At 38.7% G+C, this 22,574-nt stretch overlaps 1 protein-coding gene across 3 annotated transcripts in view; it reads right to left on the bottom strand.

The window, feature by feature from the left end:
* DOCK10 (dedicator of cytokinesis 10) overlaps positions 1-22,574 on the bottom strand; it is a 277,694-nt gene that overhangs the window by 63,662 nt on the left and 191,458 nt on the right. For all 3 annotated transcript variants that reach the window (XM_060151258.1, XM_060151257.1, XM_060151259.1), the window contains exons 15-25: positions 20,847-20,969; positions 18,157-18,236; positions 16,159-16,346; positions 15,591-15,656; positions 13,757-13,849; positions 9,727-9,850; positions 9,409-9,530; positions 8,950-9,036; positions 6,194-6,286; positions 5,628-5,746; positions 1,006-1,075 (exon numbers count right to left, since the gene is read on the bottom strand). In XM_060151258.1, the coding sequence (XP_060007241.1) occupies positions 1,006-1,075; positions 5,628-5,746; positions 6,194-6,286; positions 8,950-9,036; positions 9,409-9,530; positions 9,727-9,850; positions 13,757-13,849; positions 15,591-15,656; positions 16,159-16,346; positions 18,157-18,236; positions 20,847-20,969 (1,165 nt within the window). The remainder of the gene's footprint in view (positions 1-1,005; positions 1,076-5,627; positions 5,747-6,193; positions 6,287-8,949; positions 9,037-9,408; positions 9,531-9,726; positions 9,851-13,756; positions 13,850-15,590; positions 15,657-16,158; positions 16,347-18,156; positions 18,237-20,846; positions 20,970-22,574) is intronic.

The following is a 22,574-nucleotide window of genomic DNA, read 5'->3' as shown; positions in this document are numbered from 1 at the left end:
CTAACATTTCTGACAGGTAGAAAACATGTAAATATAAAACTGTAATGAGAAAAATTCCTCACTGATGGTATCTCAGAAGGGTTCACTCCAGAGTAAAATTTCTAGTTACTTCCTTTTACAGGAGCATTTCTGTCAAAGAAGACGCCAAATTCTTCTCTAGTCACCTTTCTAGACACCTAAAATATATGGATAAATGTCTATCTATATATTAATGGAATATATCTTTTAATAAAAAGGTCTCTGTCTCTTAAAGATACAATCTGTGCATAAATATTGAAATTTAGGTCCTCTATGCATCATAAAGGAATATAAGGTACTTTCATTTATATCTGGGTGGATTCTTTCTCTTCACTCAAGAAGATGACTTTTAGGTTGGAACTATAATGTACAAACATCATCACAAGTTCACTGGCATTAAGTCACAGGCCAACTGAAAATGAGAATATAAACATATCCGAGTGAACATCTGACGAAGGCCACTGAAGGATGCAGTGCACACTGATGGGATGGGCTAGTGGTGCATGCCAGAGGATAAAGGACTTAACATACCAGAAGCAGGTACAAATATACAGTAACTGGGAAAATGAAATAATGCCTGAGAAAACAATAAAAAGAGCTAAGAAAACATTACAGAAGAAACATAGCACATTCAACAAACCAACAGGAAACATCTTCCTTAAATTTATAGAGGAATTTCATTTATTTGTAATGTTGACTTCAAAGGACAATACTTTAGTTTTCTCCTCTCTTTCTTTGCTCTTTCTCCCCATATATATATTCATTTGCACATGTACACATTATATATACATTTATACATTGAAACAATACATTGAGCCCATCAATGCAAAAAGAAGGAATTCTAAGTAGCTAAGGGGAATGTCTGCTATGACTGTGGTAGGCACCGTCTAGCTAAAGGGGGAAACTTCCCACTTGTCGCAGACAGGAAGTGAGAAAAGCCACACAGCACAAGGGGATATGACCAATGCCCAGCTGGCAATTTTGTACCTTAATATAGGACTGGATGCAGTGGTCCAGCTGCTCCTCATGGCACTTGGTCACGATGTCAGTCAGAACCCTGGAAAAGCAATGCTGTTGAGTGGACTTTCTGGAGAAGGCAGGAAAATACCACTTGGTTTGTCACTGGAGTGCTTGGTAAACTGGGTGCTTAATCGTTGTTGAATGAATGAACGAACCAATTTCAGACTCTCCCCGCCCCCCCTTTATCCCCCAATACTGGGTGTTTAACATCTACAATACCTGTTAGCCATTTCCAACCATGAAATCTCTAAACACTACGCTATAAGTAATGTATTATGGCTGCAATACCATACTGGAGACATTTTTGCCCAAGTTGTATGTGCTATTATGGTCTATGTGTTTGCTGACATTGTTTTCTTGGAAAAGGGATCATTTTTAGTACCTTATTAAAACTACTTTAACGCAAGAGGGAAGAGATATGGGAACATATGTATATGTATAACTGATTCACTTTGTTATAAAGCAGAAACTAACACACCATTGTAAAGCAATTATACCCCAATAAAGATATTAAAAAAAAAACAAAAAAAACTACTTTAACCTCCAACTATCATGTTCCACTTTAAAAGGGCTAGTCTTCCAACCTAGAGGTGTTATATACATGCTTTTGGAAAAACTAATTAGTTTAAGATGCAGGTTTTTGGGTTTTCCCTCTTAGCTGGGTTAGGGTTTCCAGTAGCACTTGTGGTACGGGTTGATTTCTTCACATTAATACTTCCAGTTACTCCACGGCTGTAGGGCTTAGGAACAGCCCAGAATTTCAACAGATCTATCTGCTGAAATACTTAGGAGTTTTGCCAACACAGATGCATATACTCATGTTGAAAAAGGCATAACTTGAAGGCACAGTTGGGGCCTTCTAATCTGGCTCCAGAATTGCCTGGTTGTAGAACTGTTAGAGATACTTTAATTTTCTAGAGCTTCAGAGATTTCCTTTAAAAATGACGCTAAAGGGGACTTTCCTGGTGGCGCAGTGGTTAAGAATCTGCCTGCCAGTGCAGGGGACACGGGTTTGAGCCCTGGTCCGGGAAGCTCCTGCATGCCATTGAGCAGCTAAGCCTGTGCAGTACGACTACTGAGCCTGCATTCTAGAGCCCGCGAGCCACAACTACTGAGCCCATGTGCCACAACTACTGAAGCCAGTGCACCTAGAGCCCATGCTCTGCAAAAAGAGAAGCCACCGCAATGAGAAGCCTGTGCACTGCCACGAAGAGTAGACCCCACTCGCTGCAACTAGAGAAAGTCTGCGTGCAGCAATGAAGACCCAACGCAGCCAAACAAACAAACAAACAAAAAACTGACGCTAAAGACTCTCATTCTGAAAGAGGCTAATAATATGCCTGTGAGTTATGAAGGTACTGGAAACATTTCAATGTGAAGAGTAGTTTTTTTCCAGAATGCTGTAACTAATATTTTAAAAAAAGTGAACTTTAGAAATATTTGATTCAATAATTAATCAAGAATTCTATCTCTAGAAAGAGGAAATTGTAACTGCCAAAGTCACAAGACAGATTAGTAATGTTGAAAGAATATAGTACAGGCAAATTTAAAGTGAGAACAGTTGAAGAAAAATTGAGCATAAAAAAATAAGATCTAGTGGGAGAGAAATGGTACAGCTATTCTGGAAAGCAATTCAGCATGTTATTTTTAATTAAAATTTAAAAAAATTTAACATCTTTATTGGAGTATAACTGTTTTACAATGGTGTTTTAGTTTCTGCTTTATAACAAAGTGAATCAGCTATACATATATATATATCCCCATATCTCCTCCCTCTTGCATCTCCCTCCCACTCTCCCTATCCCACCCTTCTAGGTGGTCACAAAGCACTGAGCTGATCTCCCTCTGCTATGCAGCTGATTCCCACTAGCTACCTATTTTACATTTGGTAGTGTATATATGTCCATGCCACTCTCTCACTTCATCCTAGCTAACCCTTCCCTGCCCCATGTCCTCAAGTCCATTCTCTACATCTGCATCATTATTCCTGTCCTGCCCTTAGGTTCTTCATAACCATTTTTCTTTTTTTAGATTCCATATATATGTGTTAGCATACGGTATTTGTTTTTCTCTTTCTGACTTACTTCACTCTGTATGACAGACTCTAGGTCCACCCACCTCACTACAAATAAATCAATTTCGTTTCTTTTAATGGATGAGTAATATTCCATTGTATATATGTGCCACATCTTCTTTATCCATTCATCTGTCGATGGACACTTAGGTTGCTTCCATGTCCTGGCTATTGTAAATAGAGCTGCAATGAACATTGTGGTACATGACTCTTTTTGAATTATGGTTTTCTCAGGGTATATGCCCAATAATGGGATTGCTGGATCATATGGTAGTTCTATTTTTAGTTTTTTAAGGAACCTCCATACTGTTCTCCATAGTGGCTGTATCAATTTACATTCCCACCAACAGTGCAGGAGGGTTCCCTTTTCTCCACACCCTCTCCAGCATTTATTGTTTGTAGATTTTTTGATGATGGCCATTCTGACTGGTGTGAGGTAATACCTCATTGTAGTTTTGACTTGCATTTCTCTAATGATTAGTGATGTTGAGCATTCTTTCATGTGTTTGTTGGCAATCTATTTAGGTCTTCTGCTCATTTTTGGACTGGTTTGTTTGTTTTTTTGATACTGAGTTGCATGAGCTGTTTATAAATTTTGGAGGTTAATCCTTTGTCAGTTGCTTCATTTGCAAATATTTTCTCTCATTCTGAGGGTTGTCTTCTCGTCTTGTTTATGGTTTCCTTTGCTGTGCAAAAGCTTTGAAGTTTCATTAGGTCTCATTTCTTTATTTTTCTTTTTATTTCCATTTCTCTAAGAGGTGGGTCAAAAAGGATCTAGCTGTGATTTATGTCATAGAGTGTTTTGCCTATGCTTTCCTCTGAGAATTTGATAGTGTCTGGCCTTACATTTAGGTCTTTAATCCATTTTGAGTTTATTTTTGTGTGTGCTGTTAGGGAGTGTTCTAATTTCATTCATTTACATGTAGCTGTCCAGTTTTCCCAGCACCACTTATTGAAGAGGCTGTCTTTTCTCCAGTGTATAGTCTTGCCTCCTTTATCAAAGATAAGGTGACCTTATGTGCATGCATTTGTCTCTGGGCTTTCTATCCTGTTCCATTGATCTATATTTCTGTTTTTGTGCCAGTACCATACTGTCTTAATGACTGTAGCTTTGTAGTATAGTCTGAAGTCCAGGAGCCTGAATCCTCCAGCTCTGTTTTTCATTCCCAAGATTGCTTGGGCTATTCGGGGTCTTTTGTGTGTCCATACAAATTGTGAAATTTTTTGTTCTAGTTCTGTGAAAAACACCAGTGGTAGTTTGACAGGGATTGCATTGAGTCTGTAGATTGCTCTGGGTAATATAGTCATTTTCACAATGTTGATTCTTCCAATCCAAGAACATGGTATATCTCTCCATCTGTTTGTATCCTCTTTAATTTCTTTCATCAGTGTCTTATAATTTTCTGCATACAGGTCTTTTGTCTCCTTAGGTAGGTTTATTCCTAGGTATTTTATTCTTTTTGTTGCAACGGTAAATGGGAGTGTTTCCTTCATTTCTCTTTCAGATTTTTCATCATCAGTGTATAGGAATGCAAGAGATTCAGCATGTTCTTAAAACCAACACATACAATGACCATATGACCCAACAATCGCTCATTTCAAAGAAATGAAAACATGTTCACCCCAAATGTACCCCAAACTGGAAACAACCCAGCTAGCCTTCAACAGGTGAATTTTTAAACATTTTTTGATGTGGAATACTAGTCAGAAATAAAAAGGAGAGAACTATTGATTGATTGATGCAACAACCTGGATGAATCTCCAGAGAATTATGCTGAGTGAAAAAAGCCAATCCCCAAAGGTTATATACCGTGATACTATATAATTCCATATCCATATTATATATATAAAATATATAATTTATATATGAATTGAAAATAGAATATATAATAAACTCATCAATTTATTATATGAATATGTGGAGCACAGAGTATATTTTAACATACTATAAAATTTTATATATTCCTATTATATATAAAATTTCAATATAATATATATAAAATTCTTAAAGTGACAAAATTTTAGAGATGGAGAACAGATTAGTAGTTGTCCGGGGCAAGGAGTGGGGTTTGAGATGACAAAGAAGTAAGTGTGTCAATAAAAGGGCAACATGAGGGATCCTTGTGGGGACGGGAATATTCTGTCTCCTGATTCTATCAATGTTAATATTCTTGGAGTGATATTGTCCTATAGTTTTGCACAATGCCACCACTGGGAACATCTAAAGAGAACATGGACTCTCTCTGCATTATTTCTTACAACTGCATGTGTCTCTATCTCAAAATAAAAAGTTTAATTAAAAACACAAAGTTAAAAAAGAGGTCTAAAACTTTACTTGAATGATAGTAATAGATGATTAGAAGGTAAGAACTCAAGAGTGAGACATACTTAACTTTGAGATACGTATTCGAACGAAATGCAAGCATACACAATCAGGTGGCCATTTGGTTATAATCAAAGTTGTGTGTAACCACAGCTTATAAAATCTCTTCCCCTAAGGCTGTGCTATGGATACCTGGTCACAGTTGTGCTTATTTCATCTTCTTCATTCTGCACCAGAACCCTGAAGAGCTGATTCAAGATTACCGGCAGAAAACTCATGATTGCATGAATCTTTTCCACATTCAGTAAGTTCTGTTAAATTGGCAGGACAAAAAAAAAAAAAAAAGGCCATTGATTAAATTTAAAGCACATTCTTTTACTGACGTTCTTCAGAACTTGAATATGACTACTGTAGCTCACTTTTGTTTGACTTTATTTTGCATGGCATTTAGCATGACATAAAGGCATGGGGGTAATGTTACAAGGACTCTACATCTAATTAACTAATTTAGAGTCAATTGATTCTGATTTTCAATCATTTTTATTTTGCAGAAACTGATCTTCGCTTATTTTTTAATGAACACACAGACACCTTTTAGGAATTGTGAAATAAAATCATTTTAGTCTCTGAATTGATAAGGTGTTTTAAAATCTTCGATAATAATTACCCCTTAGTTTGCTGCTCAATGCAAAATGTAAAGGTCTGTTTTGCCCATTTCTACCCTGGAGACCATTGCAGCTAGTTGCATGTCATGTTACCTTACAAGAACGGACGAAACTCGAGGTAGGTGACTGAGACATATCTTTCTCCCTTTTTTGGCACTGTCGGAAAAATGCGTTCACATGTGGATCCTGAAACAGCAAAAGAAAGTCTTGATTTTTGATGACATGTAAGCTGTGGAACAATCATGGTGATGGGAGGTGAGCCCTTCTGTAGGACAAGATGCCTTGATGTGAGGTGCTTTGTCCAGGAGGCATAGTGACAGACCTCTCATTTTCACAGGCATTCCAGCACACAGAGGGCTTGACCTGAACTACAAAGTCCCCTCTCTCTCCTATTTCACTCTCAGAGATTTGTTTTCTTTCCAGGCCACATGATAATGGCTAGAGAATTACTTCCCTTGTCTCTGTTCTTTCCTTTCTTTCTTTTTAAGTTGTCTTCTGTCATCTTCCTTCCACAGACTTCTACCAATTTTTCTTACCTATTCTTTAACACACACGAGAATGGGTACAGTTTAAAATGCATACGGATATTTTCAGACTTAAAATGTCAGAGTTAATTAAAAAATTATGAAGTCCACCTGACATCGTGAGATAAAACTTGACTCCCCAGACCCATATGTTGAAGTCCTAATTCCCAGTACCTCCAGATGTAATGATATTTGAAGATAAGGTCTTTAAAGAGGTAATTAGTTAGGGTGGCCCTAGTCCAATATGACTGATGTCCTCATGGAAGAGTAAGCTTGGATGTGCACACACAGAGGAAAGCCAAGGAGAGAGGCCTTGGAAGAAGCCAACTCTGCTGACACCTTGATCTCAGACTTCCAGCCTCTAGACCTGTGAGAAAATACATTTCTGTTGTTTAAGCCACCCAGTCTGGTATTTTGTTATGGCAGCCTAAGCAAACTAATCAGCCCTTTAATGCTCTTTCCTGAAAAGGGTGTCACCTTGGAAATGCCTAAGTTCTGTGTTGAGGGTCAAAGTTATGAAGTCAGAAAGTGGAATACAGACTTTTAGTGTAGGTGCACTCTCTGGGGGTTTCTCTGGCCTTTGTCAGTTCTAGAGGGCATCTGTGGTCGGGGTTCCCCTCAAGTCGGGGTATTTGTGTGCGTGTGCGTGTGTGTATATTTTCAGTTTCACTTCATTTATTCGACAGTTATTTATTGAAAGCTGTCTATGTGCCAGGTTCTTGTCAGGCACGGAGGACACAGTCAGGGGCAAGGAAAAGCCACTCTGTGGTCCTTCCATTATGCCCTGGAATCAGGTACCATGCCATGATTTTCACACATACCTATTTGCTCATAATTAGACAAGTGCTTCAAAGGAAAGCAGGGTGCTGTATGGGTGTATGACAAGATGACACGGCATATCTGAGGGGTTAGGGGACAGGGAAGGCTTCTTTGAGGACGTGACATTAGAGCCAAGCTCTGAAGGTTGGGTAGGAGCTGCCCAGACCAATCAGGGGAGGGTAGGCAGAGAGGGAGAGATCGCCCTCCTGGCTGACGAAAGGCTGAGTGTCACAGAATCCCTGGATCTTGGAGGTATGAAGCAGACAGAGGGCACAGTGCGGGATAGGGCCTGGCGTGTTTGAAAATTGAGGTAAATACCGCTATGGAGGAAGGAAGAAGGTGTCCCCCAGGGTGACGAGTGCGTGGGCGGTGGAAGCTGATGTGCAGAAAGGAGAGTAGTGGTGAGTCACAGAGAGACCTGGGTAGTTTGGAGAAAAGCAGCTGGAGGTGTGGGAAAGAGAAACTCGGGGCATTCTGAGAGCTATAAAAGCAGGATTTGGTGGAGAATGACCATTTTGTGGGACTTGACCGGGGCTGATGGCGTCAGGGAAAAGATGGGTTTAAGGAGTCATGGGCATAGGACTTGGGAAGAGGACCAAATTTGGCTTGAGGCGCCAGTGGTTACGGAAAGACCTTTTGATCCAATATATGGTGGTACCCGGATTATTTCATTTTTCTTAGTAACCAAGTATGTGCTAGGGTTAAAGCAGCATGAAGCAAAAAAACAAACAAAAATCCACACACACACAAAAACCCAGGTACACATTGAATTTAAGAAAGAAGCAATACATAGTCTATGTACTTGTAATAGTTTGTTTATAATTAGTACCACAAAAGTCCTCACAGTGTGGTAAAGTAAGCTGCCTTGCAATGGAAGGGTGAGTTTGTGGTAATTTGACAGTGATAATAACTACATTTGTATAGCGTTTTGCAGTTCACGAGATAGTTTCACGTGCAGTTTCTCATTTTGAGCCTCACAACCACCTTAGGTTGAGATTTTCTATTGTTATCATTTTCCTGCTGAGGACACAGGACTGCAGGGGTGAGGTGACTTGTCCAGGGTCACTGGGCCAGAAATTGGCCGAGGTGACTCTCAAATACAGTTCTGCCAACCTCGTGGCCTTTCCATGAGAGGAGCCTTGGGTCGGGATTGGGAATTAGACTGAGTTTTAAGGTAAAGGTCCAAAGCCTTTATTTTAAACGTTTCATATTTTTAACACTTGGTGGTTGTCATGGGAAGCAAACCATCTTCCAAGGAAAGTGCCCTTTTGATAAATACGCTACTGGAATTTTGGGTTGCAGTTCGGTAGTGCCTGAGCTTTTATGGGTTAGGGCGTTCGATCTCTTCTGGAAGAGGGATACAGTTTTGCCACAAACATTCTTCCATTTTGATCACCTGCTCTCTGACACCTTGTGGAATGGTGAGTCTCCTCCTGTAAATCTAGGAGACACTTTATGATTTTATGTGTTAGAGAAGATTTTGATATTTCAGGACAACACGCTCACCTGAGTATTCACTGTTGATACAACAAATGTCGATACTTTGAAAAGTGGTTTGCCACCATCGACCCATTTAATGTCACTCCCACCATGCTGCAAAAAAGAGTTTGTTACTGTCACTGTGGCAATTTGAGAGAGAGGAAATAAACAGGTTATTTAGTTTACGTTAATTTGTCATCCCGACCCATTAACCTCGCGGTCCTATAGAGATGGAAAATAAGAGATGCAAATACATTTGGTAATGTTGGTCAATGAAAGCAATGTGATACCAGGGGATCATTTTGAACAGATCATTTCTACTGGCCACAAACTAAACAAGATATTTGACATATCATAGGTACACCTGATTCCTTATTACAATGGATGCATACACCAAGGTTGGGTTAATTCAAACAGCAGAAAGAAGATAACCTCACGCCATTTAGCCCATGTATTTTTTCTCTTAAGTTATACATCATTCAATACCTTTCCACTTGCAGAATCTTGAAAACTTAAATAATTCGGAGGCAGGCTTGTTGCTACTGGGATATTGTACTCTTGAGAAGCTATCTGATCATCTCTCATGAGAGGAAGCCAAGCATATCCAACTGTGCAAAGGAACAACAAAGGGAAAACTTTTCAGTACAAATCTTCATGGCGAGGAGTAAAAATAAAGCTATTTATCATTTATGAATATAAAACGTCACTTTAAAAAACTCAATAAATCAGAGCTTTTCAAATACTCTCCAATTTAAGTTCCAGAGATAACATGCACAGCTATCTCAGGTTGCTTTCTGTCAATACCTGGTGTTTCCAGAGCCTCCTTCTTTTTGGTGTTAGCTTTTGCATTTATGTCACAAGTGACATGATAAAAAGAAAAAAGAATATGGTGCTTCTCATGAAGTTGTGTTGGTAGCTCAATTTTCACCTGCAATGAAAGAGATAACAGCTGGGCAAAGATTGAAATCATTTTCCCAGTGTCAGGACAAGACAAAGCATAGGCATGTTAGCCTTTTTAAAAGTCTTTCACTGAAATCTAGGTCCACAATTTAATAGTCAGCACTAGAAGTACGGTTTACCTCTCAATAAATATCCATCCCGCTAACAGTAATGTGTTAAGATGTTATTTTTACTTCTTTATTGTGGTGATAACTTAGAATACCTAGTGTTTCTCATTAGATAATTTATACCACCATGAATAACACACACACACACACACAGACATGACAGTAGCATGTAAATAAGGCACAGATGAAGGACCTATCATAAAGGGACATGAGTTGAGTGAAGAGTAGGTCCTTGCCTCCCAGAGTGTGTGCATGGACCAGTTGCATAAGCATCACTTGGGAGCTGATTAGAGATGCAGACTCTCAGACACTACCCCAGACAGACAGAATCAGAATCTGCATTTAGCAAGAACCCCAGATAGTCCACAGTCACATTGTTGAGGAACATGGTAGTTGCAAATGATGTAACTGGAGCACGGAATCTATCTGTTATAAAAACCACGAAAAGATATGTGGTATGTATTGTGTAAAAAATTACACTGTGGTAACTAAGTAATGAGCCATTTTGGAAAGAGGTCACGTTCTCCTCTGTAAATGACACTTGTGGAAAAAAACATAAAACATAAAATTGATATAGGTGAAGAATATACTTAATGAGGAGCGTCCTCCATGTTCCTGGAAAGAAAGGTTTTGGAACCTTCTACATGTGATAGTGCTTTGCAGTTTCCAAACCTCTGTCACATAGGTTGTCATTTAATTCCCTCCAGGGCCTTGCAAAGTAGGATGATACAGAGGTAGCAACAAAGGCGAAAGATGTTAGGGGGCTTTGAGTCACTAGGAGGATGGACTAGTCAGTAATTAATAGGATCTTCCAGGACAAGAACACATGTCACACTGGAATCCCAGGATCCCATGCAGGTTAAGTGACATTCAGTTCAATATTAGCAACTAGGTAATTTCTTGAACAATCAAATCAAGCAATAAGGTGATAAACAGCTAAGCAAATTATCTACTAGTTTTTAATTAGACTCTCTGTGCATCTATATATATAGTTGGTTTATTGTCACATTGCTCAGGAGAGAATTTATAACACAGATTTTCAGTGTCATCCCTGGAACAGCAGTATCAACATCTCTGAGAAAGTTGTTTAGAAATGCAATTTCTCAGGCCCCCTCCCACACATATGGAATCCAAAAATCTGGGGTGGGTTCCAGTCATCTGTGTTTTAACAAGCCTTCCAGGTGATTCTGTGCCTGGTAAGGTTTGAGAACTCCTGAATTAGAATGGTTTACAGCTTACATATATTCATGACATACCAGCATGCTAACCTGGTAACAAGAGCCAATATACAGTTCAAAACATACAATAACTAACAATGCAGTAGAATGAAATTTTCTTTTTTTAGTTGGAATACATGGGACTGAAACAAGTGTTCAAGAATTCCAGTAAACTACATATTAATGCTAACACTCCTTGGTAACAAATACTGCAAATACATTATATTTTAGCAGTGCCTTAGAAGAATTTATATTCATGTTTATAATTAATGCAATCATCTTTTGCAATAAAAAAGAAGAAAATGGTTTTGAATCTGTACTGCAGAGTTCACCAGGCAGGTCATCATATACATGTTCTCTTGTGGAAAAGCTCATGGCTCTTACAAGGATTCCGGGAAGCACGTGAGCGTGAGAGAGATTAAAAGCCAGACTTAACCGTAAGAACATTTTCTTTTTCTTCGTTAAATCTTATATGTTGACAGAGGATGCACCTTTCAGATGGGCTTTGTCAAGATGTCAACCAATGTAGTAAATATTCTGTAATGTAGTAACAGCCCTTTCCCTTATTTATTTTTTTTACCTCTGTCCTAAATTTATAGGGAAAAAATTTAAGAGCATTAAATAGATGTGGAGGAAGGAGATAAGGTTAGTCAGGTCTGTGGTTTCATTGGTGTTCTTTTAAGAAGTTTATAAATGGTTGACGTGTAACAAGGTGTGATAGGCAGAATAATGGCCCTCCAGGATGCCCCCCAAGTCCTAATCCTCAGAATATATGAATATGTCTCCTTACACAGTAAAAGGGACTTTGCAGCTGTGATTAAATTAAGGGTCTTGAGATGGGGAGATTAAATTGGATTAGCCCAGTGGGCCCAATGTAATTGCAAAGGTCCTTATCAGAGGAAGGCAGGAGAGTCAGGGTCGTAAGAAATGTGAGGAGAGAAACAGAGGTCAGAGTAATTGCTCATTGCTGGAAGGGGTCACAAGCCAAGGAGTAAGGGCAGTCTCCAGAAACTGGAAAAGGCAAGGTAAGGATTCGTCCCAGAACCTCCAGAAGGAATGGAGGCCTGCTGACACCTGATTTCAGCCCTGTGGGACCCATTTCAGAGTTCTGACCCACCGAACCGTAAGGTAATCAATGTGTGTTATTTAAGCCATGAAACTGTGACAATTTGTTCAAGTAGCAATAGGAAACTAATACAAAAGACGTGATATTGTAAATTCCAGAAATCACATTGGCAGGTTGCATTAGTTCAGACCTTAGCTTCACGGTTAGAAATTAAATTTAATCACTGAAACTTGTTTGTCTAAAGCTGTTTATAATACAAGCTGACATATGTACAGTCCTTTACTACTAATCCAGTAAGTTTTTTTTATATATGGGTTATAGCAGAGCAGTGACGCTTCAGGCTCTGCAGTCACATGGGCTGGCTTAAATTTTGACTGTCACTTCATAGTTATGTGCCCTTGTCAAAGCTGCTTCTCTGATCGCCGGCTTCCTTATCCATAAATTAGGAAGGTGTGAAGGTTAATTTTATGTGTCAACTTGACTGGGCCACGGGATGCCCAGAGAGCTGGCTAAACATGATTTCTCAGTGTGTCTGTGAGGGCGTTTCTGGAAGAGACCAGCATTTGAATTGGTGGACTGAGCAAAGCAGATGTGGGTGCACGTGTGGGTGGGCACATCTCGTCCACTGAGGTCCAGAACAGAACAAGAAGGCGGAGTAAGGTTGAATTTCCTCTCTGCCTGACTGCTTGACCTGGAACACTGACCTTCTCCAGTTCTTGGCACTATTGGTTTTCAGGCCTTCAGACCTCGACTGGACTCTACAATAGACACTCTTGTTCTCAGGTCTTTGAACTACACCCATGGCTTTCCTGGCTGCAGATGGTAGATTGTGGGACTTTTCAGCCTCCATAATGATGTGATCTGATACCTTATATTAAATTATACCTATCTATCTATCTATCTATCTACCTATGTATCTCTCTATCTATTATCTTCCTATTGGCTCTGTTTCTCTGGAGAAAGCCATGTGGATCAAGTGAGATAGTGTCTATTTAGAGTATAGCGTGGTTCCTGGCACATAAGAAGAGAGTCTTGAGAGTTGGCAGGGCAGGTCTTGAGGTGAGGCAGTCCAAGCTCCTTCAAGTTCATGAGGGTTATAAGCAACAGCTGGCTCATATTCTAGCCCTTTTTGTTTTTTCCCTTAGGATATGAAATGCCGCTACTGATTGGTAAAAACTACCTAACACGATGTTTGTTACCCTAACCAATGAAAAAGAAAAGAAAAAAATTAGTCTCATTTGAAAGAAATGATATAATAAAAACATCACATTTTTAAAATCTTGTGCTGAAATACATGAGTTTGCAGCATAGTCCTGGAGCAACTGTCAATTAACGTGGTTTTTAAAACTGGGTTATGTAAACACCTGCTAAGGTATGTCCTTAGTCTGAGGACTAGTCTAGAGAGAGTGTTTGTCATCATGTATTATCTTACCCACTCACCCATCTTTTAAGGAGCTGCTGGGGGCAGTGGAGGCTTGGCTTACCTCGTCTGAGAAATCTGGATTCTGGGAATGGTGCAGAACTGCAGTGTAGGCGGCTGAGGTGAAGAGGGGCCCTCCAGGTTTTCCGTAAATACACTGTTTAAAAAGTTATGAGTTGAATAATTATGAGTGTCTGAAATTAACCCTGAGCACAAAAAGGCCACAACTCTTCAGTTACCCATTCTGGGACAAAGGTGCATTTTGTGGTAACTTGCCAGGCTGAGCTAACATCTAATTAACCTTGAACTTCTTTGATCTGCTGTCCTGTATTTATTACACAACAGAGCACTGTTGAAGAAAATATGAAGGCTTTAATTCACTATGTAGATATTATATCAATACTGAATACCTGAATCAATTAACTACTACCTAACTTTTGATTACCAGAAGATAAGAGATGCTTTGTTCAATTCTGATTCTCACGGCCCACGGTACCCAGCTCTGGTCTAGAGTTTAAGGCGATCAGTCCTTAGTGATACAAGGCTTGGTTTGACCCCAGCTCCTGACATGCCAGTCCCCAACCAAGAATGAGAGCTGGAAGGGTAGGGCTGGTCCCAGGCTCCATTGTATTGTGTTATTCTTCTGTCCCAGCCCCTAATCAGGCCAGGGGATGGGATACGGACCTTCCTTGTCATAAAAGCCCCTTTAGCCCAAGGCTCAGAGTCCCTCTACTGAAGTCAGCTGTATCTCTTGAGTAATGCTTTAGAATGCAATGAAACAGAGGTCACATGTACCTGCGAGTACTCCTCTTTTTTAGATTTTTCCCCATAAGCAATGCTCTAGCAGGCCTGGTGTGTTCACTGTCTGGTCATTGCCTTTGTTTGCTTGACAATTCCATTTCATTTTATTTTTCTCTCCTGCTGCTAATGCTATTGTGGAACTTGGAACCTGGGGATGCTGAGAGTGCCTCAGGACAATTTTAAAGAACTCTTTCTCTCTATTGTGCATGATTCATTCACTCACTCAAATTGATTACTGTTCTTCTGAATAATGCTACAACCCTTCTGAGCACAGAGAACACAATCGGTACCTGACAGAGTGCTTTAAGAGATGACCTCAGATAATTGTGGGGATTAGTTAGAAATTAGTTTTGTCCTTTACTATATCTCCTTCCTCTGATTCACCAAAACTGGGAAGATCTGGCCACAGGCCCACTGAAAATAATTTTCCTCTCTATTTTTATAAGTTTCTTTATGCTGTTTGAAGTCCCTAAAATAAAAACAGTATATATCAAATACAAACTCTGAAAAATGCCATCCAGTTGCAGTTTTATAGGATCAAACAGCCCAGTTCCTATAAAACTCATAGTCTTATTGATCTTATTAAGTCGCGTGATCAACAGCAGGGACCAGCTTCCCAGAGCCATTTCCGAGGTCCTCGGGCAGGTGGCCACACGCACCTTCCAAAAATGTGAGCGCCCCATGGGCCCCCTGCATTAGCCATCAGGCCAGTAGGCAGCAGCCCTTCCACAGAGGCCACATGAAGCCCAGCTCGGATGCTGCATTTGAAATCAAGCACGCTGAATTCATGAGATGCGGGCTAATCTTTGAAAACGGCAAAGTCTTCCAGAGGGGAATCGTTGCCTTGATTTCACACTGGAATGGCTTCCTTTTTTCCAAATCATGAAAAGCTAAGCAGAGCCATGAGACTGGCATTTCTAATAGATCTAGTTAATGGTAGCTGTTCAATCAGGTACATGTTAGGAAATCTAAATCAAATGGACTGAATTGCTCCTCTTTCCAGCACACTGAACTAAAAAGCCCCTTGGTGGTGGGGAGAACCAGGGCACCTGCCTGCCCCTATGTGCTGTATTCATTCCCTCATGGGCTGGGCTCACCTTCACGGGCTTGGCATCTTCTTCATCGGAATTTTTGAATTCAATGCACACGGTTATATTTCGTGCCTGAAATTACAGACAGGGAAAATGGACATTGTAATTTCCTGTTAGATAATAACATCAAAAAACAATCCAAGTGCCTAAAATAAGTAGCTTCTAATTAAATCTGAAAAATGCAGAATAGCCAAAATTCTCTTGTGGCATTACTCATAGCACTCCGAAATAGCAGAAAGATTTGGAGAGATTATTTAAAAGGGAAGAAAAGACTCATATTGAAAGAGTGCAGGTAGGCTATTTTCAGAGTCTCTTAATAAACTAAAAATAAAGTTTGGAACAAAATTATTTAGGGCTGATTTCAGAAAGTTTTACTCATATGTTATAAAATGTGCATCCTCAAACACTTTTAAGGTGAAACTCATAATTGTCTCTCATTAAACATTTTCTTCAAATGGTTTTCTATTCTAAAGTGTTAGTCTATAGTAATTTGTATTTGAACTTTCAAGAAACCATCTTAATATGGTCTAAATAGGGTGGAGAGAGAGGATGATATCTCAGAAACATATCATACCTTGTTGAAACATTTCTGGCTATCATACTTGAGGTGCTTGGGGTAAATGTAAATTTGATTTTTGTATACTCTGTAAGGACGGCAATACTTTGCTGAGTCGTAAACAAATTCTTCCACTTCCACTGTGGGTTCTGGTTGAGCCGTCACATTGAAAGGCTTGACAGGGATAAAGGACGACGTTACACAGTCTTTAAAAATCAGAAAAGAAAAGTTTGTCACTTGATATGATTGTAAGTGAACAGTACTTAACCTATTTTAAGATGAATCTACTCAAAATAGAAACTCCATGCTTGTATACTAATTTATGTTAAATTATGCTGGCCTGAAAACTTTGTAGGAGGTAAGCACGATAGATACTCAGTGATATATTTAACATCAAAACTGATATCTCAAAAAACTGGTAAATCTTTTGGATTTATAACTATTTTCTTTTTGTATTAAGCTTCATATAGAAAGTAAATTTTAGCTAGAGATCCTCTGAGCATACTAACCAGATATTCTAAGATAAAGACTAGCCCACTGACTTTAGCCATCACACTATAAATATTGCTCTATGATGGAACAAAACTCTGTCCAATGGGTTTATTACTGATAGTACCACTTGGTTTAATAGTAATTTTCCCTATGGAATGATTTTACAACATAGGCCCTAATCCCCCTCTGCATTAATAGTTACAATTTTATTTTTCTCTTCAGTTTTCACAATCTTTTAAAATCTAACCTTGTAAAAACAGCCTAAGCGGGGAAAAGACCAGTAGGAATTTATAAATCAAAACTTGTTACTAAGCAGTTTGGAGGCTGAAGTTGTGGCCCTGATAGACAGCAAGGCCTTCTACCTTCCTTTACCCCATCTGGAATCTTCCTGTGTTCAAACAAGCAACATGGTTAGCTCCATGCTTAGCTATATCATTAGCTATATGCTTGGGAATCAGATTACAGGCTTTTTTTTTTTCTTCAAAAATCAATTAGAATATTTTTATTATATGTTCAAATTTCTCTGATATCCTATGATATCAGAGAATATCATACAATATTCAAAGAGAATATTTTAGCTTTCTCTTTTGTTATTTTTCTTTTCCCTAGGTAATAAAAGCAACCTTCCGCAAATCAGGTAGAGGAAATGGCTTACTTTGTCATCTGTTTTTTCACACCGATCAATACAAAAGTGATTTGGAGCCATGATTTAAGTTAGAATGCTCATTTTATTTCATACTAAAGTGATTTGTGGAAAAGTCATAAGAATGGAAAACTTAATAGTGCTAATGGTAATTCAAATATCCTGTGGTAATAATCCTCTCCCTGTTTGTAGTTCTTTTTAGAATGCCTTTATTCATTCTCTGCATCACTGAGAAAGTCACTAAAAGGTGTAATTAGAAGAAAAATAAAACCAAATAAACTAATCTCACCACTTAATAAATAAATTCTGAAAAATCTTATTTATAAGTTAATAAAACTGCTTCTGAAATTTAAATTTTCACTAACATAAATAGAACTTTTGACCATATTCTGGAAAAGATATATGCTCTCTGTGTAATAACAGAGTCTAAAAACTTTCCAGCTATAATTACTGCATGGCCACTTGGGTGACAACGTATCGTGTTCAGAGTAGCCCTTTGACAGCTCAGCGTGGCATTGTTCATTATGGGTTATTGGTTTAGCAATCTATCTGAACCGGACTTCCTCATTTGCAACCCTTCAGGGTTTTGAGGATTAAATGATACAATTTAACACCCTGCTCAGTGCATGGTGTATACCAGATGAATATTAGGTCACCCTGAATATAGTTCCTGTCCTACAATACTTACAGTCTGTCTTAATGGAGAAATAAGACATCCCACATTTCTATAGGATAATGAATTACAGTTATCCTAAACCTTGAGAAAAAAATCCCCAAACAAATCTTTGTAACGAACCAACTATCCAACCAACCAACCAACTAACCAAAAAGCCACTAAACATTCAAAACTCTACAAGCAAGCCATGACATCATCATCATACTTGGATGCTCCAAAGGTATGTTGTCAACAGCGATATCCAGGCTTCCAGGAATGGTCTGCGTTTTGCTTATTCTGTCAGCTCTGTGAAGGTATACCAGCACAGAAACACACACACACACACACACACAGTGAATTATTCTAGTTGTCAAGGAAAAAAAACAGACAATGGTAACTCTGAGCTTTGATAAGGATAAACAGTGGGACCCTAAACAATCTTGTGAATAATTTCATTTAGCTAGTTTTATTTTGAAAACTAAAATTTATGTGATTTTGCAAATAAAAATTAAAAATCAGGGCGGGGTCAAGTTACAGATATTCTGAAGAATGTTTTCAATTTATCTGCACCACTTCAGATAACATTTATATGGCCAAACGAGTGCAATGTAAATAGTTAGTTTTGGTAAATGGTAAATATTTAGTTTTTGTTAACAGAAAGTACTAGTCTTTGAACCGATTTAAATAATTCACTTTCGTGAGGAATTTTAAGAAGTTTTGAGAGCAAGTATGGTCTTTGCCACAACTGGTAAGTGGACAGTTTGCTTTTTCCCTCTTCACCAACAATCCAGGAGGACAAGGGCCCTTTCCCTGATCCCTAGTAAGTGTATGTGGACCCTTCTTCACCACCTATCCCTGTGCCCACAGTCACTCTAATTCATGAGTCCTTGACTTTCTTTTCCTCCCTCTTTACTAAAACCTTCTCCCCTATCTTCTTTTATAGTAAGGTGAAAGTTGCTAAGAACAGTTTCGAGTGTCACCCCTCTCAGGAAATCTACTTCAAGAGGCAGCTTTTCCCAGCCTGTGAGAGCTAATTGTTATTTTTTCAGTTATTTTGCCTGCCATCTGTAAAACACAGTCATTATTAAAAATGAAATTATATTAAACAAAAGACATTAAATACCAAGGTAAAAAGTACTGAAAATTCATCACTTAGTAACTGTTTTACTACAGGGGAGAGGATCCATGCTCTTGAGGTTATTTACATCTATCTGTGTGGTGGAAAAGTTATATGATGATGTGCACATTTCTTTCCAGCTCCATGTTTGGCAAGACCCCACTGGTAGCTTGAAATCAGCAATGGTAGGAGAATTTACACCATGGAAATTTGCCATCAATACAAATCAGTTTTCTTCCTCCTAGAGGGTCAGTGGTAGACATTTATCAGCACACTACTGAGAATAAATGTCATTACGTGTGAGGCATCCATGAAATAATTTGATGTCTCACCAGTATGGTGTTGGGTATTCTAGACACCCTCTAAATGCCATAGTGATAACTATCTTTGCTAAACACCAATAACATGGGTTTTGTGACAGTATGGTCTTCTCCTGTTTTGCCCATTTCCTTCTGCTCAGTGTTACAACTTTTCAGGCTTTAGTAAACTTGGGAAAAAGTAAAGAGGAAAAGCATTCTTAATTTCCACTTAGTGGATATAGGGGTTTTGACCATGATGTTTGATAAGGGGAAGGAAGGTCTCCCCATGTAAGGAGTGGTCCTGTAGATCACAAAAAAATAATATTGGTTCAATTCCACTTTTATTTTGTTTCCTAAGGTTTATTTTTTTCCAGAACAAAAAAGAACATTGGACAAACTTCCCTTCTAGTTAAATAGAAATATATCCTCTATTGAAGATACAGAAAATATTAATCATGCTTGTTTCATAGTAATAAATAATTTTTGTTTTGGATAAACAAAATTAATTGATAAGGAACTGTTGACTCTTAGATGGGAGAGGCAGAGAGTTACTATTTGGGAAAGGGGCAAAGGGAACAAGAATCCTGACTGTGTCAGGGGACCAACAGTTTAAGATAAGCCACTTGTCATGAAAGATCTTACCATCATCAGATGCTGAATATATGGTGATTCATTTTAAAAATGTTGTGACTTTTATGTTTTTCTTCTTTTAGCTCTAACTTCCATTGTCTTTTCCAAAAGCATTTGAATGACAGAACTATTATGAATTATTGTATTCACAGCAATTAATTGCTCTGTGGTGTTTCATACATATTCTAAAATCCCCTAACACTCCTCCTATTTACAGGTGTCTATATACCCTTCATTTTAATCTAGGATCTGTGACAGTTTGACAGTATGTTATGGCAGAAATGGCACTGTGACAGCTTCCCATCTTAAGAAACTGGCAGTGAACATTTTCTGTCTGTCCCTTGGGACACTTACTCTTAGAACCCAAGCCATAGCATCTCGTGGAGAGAAGAGCCAAGGTCTCCAACCCACAGCTCCAGTTGAGCTTCCAGCCAACAGCCAGCACCAACTTGCCAGCCATCAAATGCGCTATCTCAAAAATGGACCCTCTGGCTCCATTGGACCTCTTCCAGCCGATGCCATATGTAGAAGAGACAAACTGTCTTCACTTAGCCATGCTCAAATTATGGACTCAAGAGAAAAATAAGTGATGTTGTTGTTTTAAGCCACTAAGTTTTGGGGTGATTTGTTACACAGCCATAGGTAGCTGACATAGTTTAATGCCTCACACTCCTTCCACATCATTCTGGCAAATTTACTCTTACGGTGTCATTTGGGCATATGAGAGGTCATCTGCAAAGCATCTGCTTTCTGGGGTAGTATGGATAATTGGGAATCTGGTTATGGAGTATTGTTTATGCAGAGATAACAAATCAACAGCAGCAATGTAGCTGATTCATGTTAATTTCAAGAGTATCTAAAACATCTTACCTTCTATAATCTGACACTAGTTTAAGTAGGTCCTCAGTTGAAATCTTGTTGCTTTCTTGTCTATACAATGGTGAAAATCTTGAGTCTCTGTCCACATTTCCCTGGTTGTCCTTAAATACTGATCTGAAAGAAAACAATATTTATTCAGTTTGGTATTTGGCATGGGAGGGAGGGGAGAATTCTACCACTGAACCACCAATGCTCCCCTCTTGGTACTTGGATATTACTTACGAAGATGTATTTTTAAGTTGACTAAAATGATTCAACTTCCCATTTATAATGGAAGAAAATCCAGGAACTTATAAAATAAAAAGACATGAAAACTTCTTAGAAAAAAATTTCATTTATACACTGCATTTATTATCTTCAATTTCTTATTTTCAACCTGGTATCTAAAGTGACAGCAGCCCATATTACAACTACATTTATTTATGATTTGGTAACATGTCAAAGCCACAGAGTATTGGGGGGGTGGAGAGGAATGGGAACACATGTTACCACTTTTTCATTATTTCCTGGGCAAGCCTGGGTCATGTCAGTTTGGGTGGTGCCATTAGAATTTATGAATAATGGAAAGGGTATGAGGTTGTGTATGTGGGTGTAGAGAGCCAGACTCTTGAAACATTTTCATGGAGATAAATGTGCCCATGCCCTAAATTTTAGGGCAGAGACAAAGATAAAATGGAGAACACCTGAATGTATTAAATAAAGAGAACACTGTGAACCTGAACCATTTATTTCCTTCCTTGATCCATTTCAATGGGACTATATAGATTTAGTTAAAATGCATACATTGTTTTCATCCAAATGATATAGTAATGCTGGGCAACACACTTCCTGAAAAGCAAGTATACCTAACATGCTTAATGTCGTTTTTCTTCCCCATAATTCATCATACTCTGTGCCTATCAAAGGAAAATTAGACCTATGTGTAGCTGATTTTTCTTCAGTGTTAGAGACATGCTGAATCTTTATTTCTTCTAACTTAAGGACCTTAACGAGACTCTTTTACTGCTCTTCACATTAGCCAAAGATTTCAATACACAGGCTGAAAAGGCCATTTAAATGGCTACCTGATCATAGAGCTTTAGTGTCAAATAATTTAGAAAATGGGCCAGGAATTTATCAGAATGATATTTTTAGACTCCTTCAACCTTTCTCCTCAGTTTTTTTTCTGTGAAGTAGTAACTGAGGGAAAAAAGGTCCCCTATCAAATAACACTGAGGGAGGAAGAATGAAAATATTTAACTTGAAGATTATTTTTATTTAAATATTATTCAGGGATTGTGTTTGAGTGTGTGACATTGTTCCCAACATGGGAGAAAGTTAAATTGAGTTGTATTTTAAAAAAATTTAACCAGTCACTTCAAATATATCAGTAGACTTGAGTTGTATCACTGGCTTTTGCTCTTATCCGCAGCCAGCCCTGTCCTGGAAACAGCTCACTTACACTGGACACGCTGTGAGGAACACAGCAGCACAGAGAGGCGCTGGTCACGGCACTCACACTCTGTCCCCACTCCATAAATATGGTAATTGGCAGGAGAGCAGAGAACTGATTCATTTACACAGATGGTTTCAGGATGGCTGGGACACCATGCCCTGTTCCAACTGCCAGAGTTGAGCAATGATCCATGTGCAATGAAGGTCTCAGAGCCATGACGTTTAGAGTGTGATTGAAAAAAAAAAATGTGGTGTTTAGCCTAAAGGAAAAGAAGCTTAGGTATC

This window comes from Lagenorhynchus albirostris, chromosome 6 (genome assembly GCF_949774975.1).
Source record: "Lagenorhynchus albirostris chromosome 6, mLagAlb1.1, whole genome shotgun sequence".
Taxonomy (NCBI): Eukaryota; Metazoa; Chordata; class Mammalia; order Artiodactyla; family Delphinidae; genus Lagenorhynchus; species Lagenorhynchus albirostris.
The sequence above is the reverse complement of the archived record's forward strand: the minus strand, read 5'-3'. Positions and strand labels throughout refer to the sequence as shown.